General features: G+C 49.4%; 1 protein-coding gene across 1 annotated transcript; it reads right to left on the bottom strand.

Moving 5' to 3' along the window:
* Positions 1-699: 699 nt before the first annotated feature.
* Positions 700-2,183, bottom strand: FTMT (ferritin mitochondrial). The gene has a single exon (XM_047730626.1). It carries the CDS (start codon positions 2,072-2,074, stop codon positions 1,346-1,348), a length of 729 nt encoding a protein of 242 aa, XP_047586582.1. The 5' UTR covers positions 2,075-2,183; the 3' UTR covers positions 700-1,345.
* Between the last annotated feature and the right edge of the window lie 257 nt (positions 2,184-2,440).

Below are 2,440 nucleotides of genomic sequence, written 5' to 3' on the forward strand. Positions count from 1 at the left end.
CCCTTCAAAGCACTGCCATTGCTCAATAAATTAAGCCTAAGTGGGGCGCCTGGGTGGCTCAGTGGGTTAAAGCCTCTGCCTTCGGCTCAGGTCATGATCCCAGGGTCCTGGGATCGAGCCCCACATCGGGCTCTCTGCTCAGCGGGGAGCCTGCTTCCTCCTCTCTCTCTCTGCCTGCCTCTCTGCTTACTTGTGATCTCTGTCTGTCAAATAAATAAATAAAATCTTAAAAAAAAAAAATTAAGCCTAAGCCCCTCCTTCTCTCCTCCATGCTTGGCTCCAGCCCATCTCTCCAAACACCACCCAGTGTTCTTAGTCCAGCCCAAGGCCTGCTGATCAAATATTCTCCCATAAATCTTCTCATGCCTCTTTTCCCCCACCCCCAAGAAAACATCTGCCTTGCTGATGACTCCTTCATTCTGGATTTCTTTATTTTTCCACCCCAATGTTTTTTCCCCTCCATTTTACAGGTCACAGAAGATTGTTTTCTGCAGTGCATTTGCTCTTTTTGGTATGTGAAAAGAGAGGCTATATAGCCCAGTGGTTATGTAGAGAGTCTCTAATCAGACAGACCTAGATTATCATTTCAAACACACACACACACACACACACACACACACACACACACACTACCTGCAACTGGATATATTGGGAAACACTGAGCTAAACAAAAATAATCCAAGATTTTTGTTTGTTTTTTGTTTTTAATTGCAAGACTTCCCAGAGCCCTTAAATGCTCATAGACATTGTGACTTTCCAAGGCCAGCATTGATACTTTGTGTAGCTTTTCTTAAATTTATTTGATCACAAAATCCTTTAAAAACAGATCATCGCCAGACATCACTTTTTCTTGGAACATGCTGGGAAAAGGTAAAAGCTGTCGTGGAATTTTGCTTACATGGTTTTTACAGTACTGTATATCTTCTTCATCTTGTTAGAGTTATTTGCATATTTATCTTACACATCTCCCCACTTTAGTCTTTAGTATAAGGTCTTGAAAATAATGAGCACTTGTGCAGTTGAAAATTGCAGAATTTTAGTGAAGGTTCATGGTCTGGAATAATATTTGATAACTGGAGAAAGTTTGCATCTACTCTCAGTAGCTTTTTCACAGTCTTTTATACTGTGGTATTGTGGGCTACCTTTCAGCTGGAAAAATTACTTTGATGTTGGACAAAAAGCCCTTGTTAATATGAGGCCAACTTCCTTTTCTCTACAAGTCACTTTATTGGGACAGCATTATGGTGTATAAAGATAGAGGTTCATTTTAAGGGCAAGAAAGCAGGAGTCTGCGGACTGGGTCTTGTCACAGCCTGGGCAGTGAGGAGGGCAGCCTGTGGGTTACTTAGTCCTGATTGTTTTCATCTCCAAGGGTGTGCTTGTCAAAGAGGTACTCTGCCAGGCCAGAATCTGGGGCCCCCATCTTAATCAAGTTTTGCACGTGGTCACCTAGTTCTTTGATAGACTTCACCTGCTCATTCAGATAGTGAGTTTCCAGGAAGTCGCACAAGTGGGGGTCACCTCTGTCTGAGGCCAGAGTGTGCAATTCGAGCAACGACTGATTCACATTCTTCTCCAAGAGCAGCGCACACTCCATGGCGTTCAGCCCGCTTTCCCAATCGTCCTGGTCTGGTTTCTTGATGTCCTGCAGGCAGATCCGGCCTCCCCGCTGGTTCTGCAGCCTCATCAGCTTTTCCGCGTGCTTGGTCTCTTCTCGGGACTGGCGAAGGAAATATCCCGCGAAGTTGTTCAGGGCCACGTCATCTCGGGAGAAGTAATAGGACATGGACAGGTACACGTAGGACGCGTAGAGCTCCAGGTTGATCTGGCGGTTGATGGCAGCCTCGGAGTCCGGGTGGAAGTTCTGGCGCACCCGGGAGTGGGCGGAGGCGGGCCCGGTTGGGTTCCCGGAGGCGGCGGCTGCTGCCATCAGGCGCAGGGGGGCAGTGCGCCCCGGGCGCGAGAGGCGCCTGGAGACCCGGAGCGGCGGGAGCGCGAAGCCCCGGCGCGCGTTGCGCAGGGACACCAGCGAAGGGCTGATGTTTTTGGAGAGAAACAAGAAACAGGGCAGCATGACTCCCCTTCTTTAGAAGTGGGGAAACTGAGGCCAGGGCGGCACTGCGTGTGGCCGGAAGCTAGGGGCTTCAGGTCTGAATCGGACCGCGGCCCTAAGCGACCTGCGACTGCGTCACACACACTCCTTCCCTTCCAAAGGCGCCAGGATTCCAAGGGGAGGGCAGCCCAGACGAGTGCCCTGTCCGGGCTGGGCACAGACAGATGACAGTGACAACTCCATTAACTAAACATTGCCCCTTGCTGCCCTTGGGCGTTTGTAATGTACTATGTCATCTCAGTTCAAAATGCTGTCAAAAAAGTAGGCGCTGCGACTGGGAAAAGAAAGGAGGAACCCAGCGGCGGTCCTTGCCCTCCGTCTTTGACG

The sequence above is a fragment of the Lutra lutra genome, chromosome 5 (genome assembly GCF_902655055.1).
Source record: "Lutra lutra chromosome 5, mLutLut1.2, whole genome shotgun sequence".
NCBI classification, from domain to species: domain Eukaryota; kingdom Metazoa; phylum Chordata; class Mammalia; order Carnivora; family Mustelidae; genus Lutra; species Lutra lutra.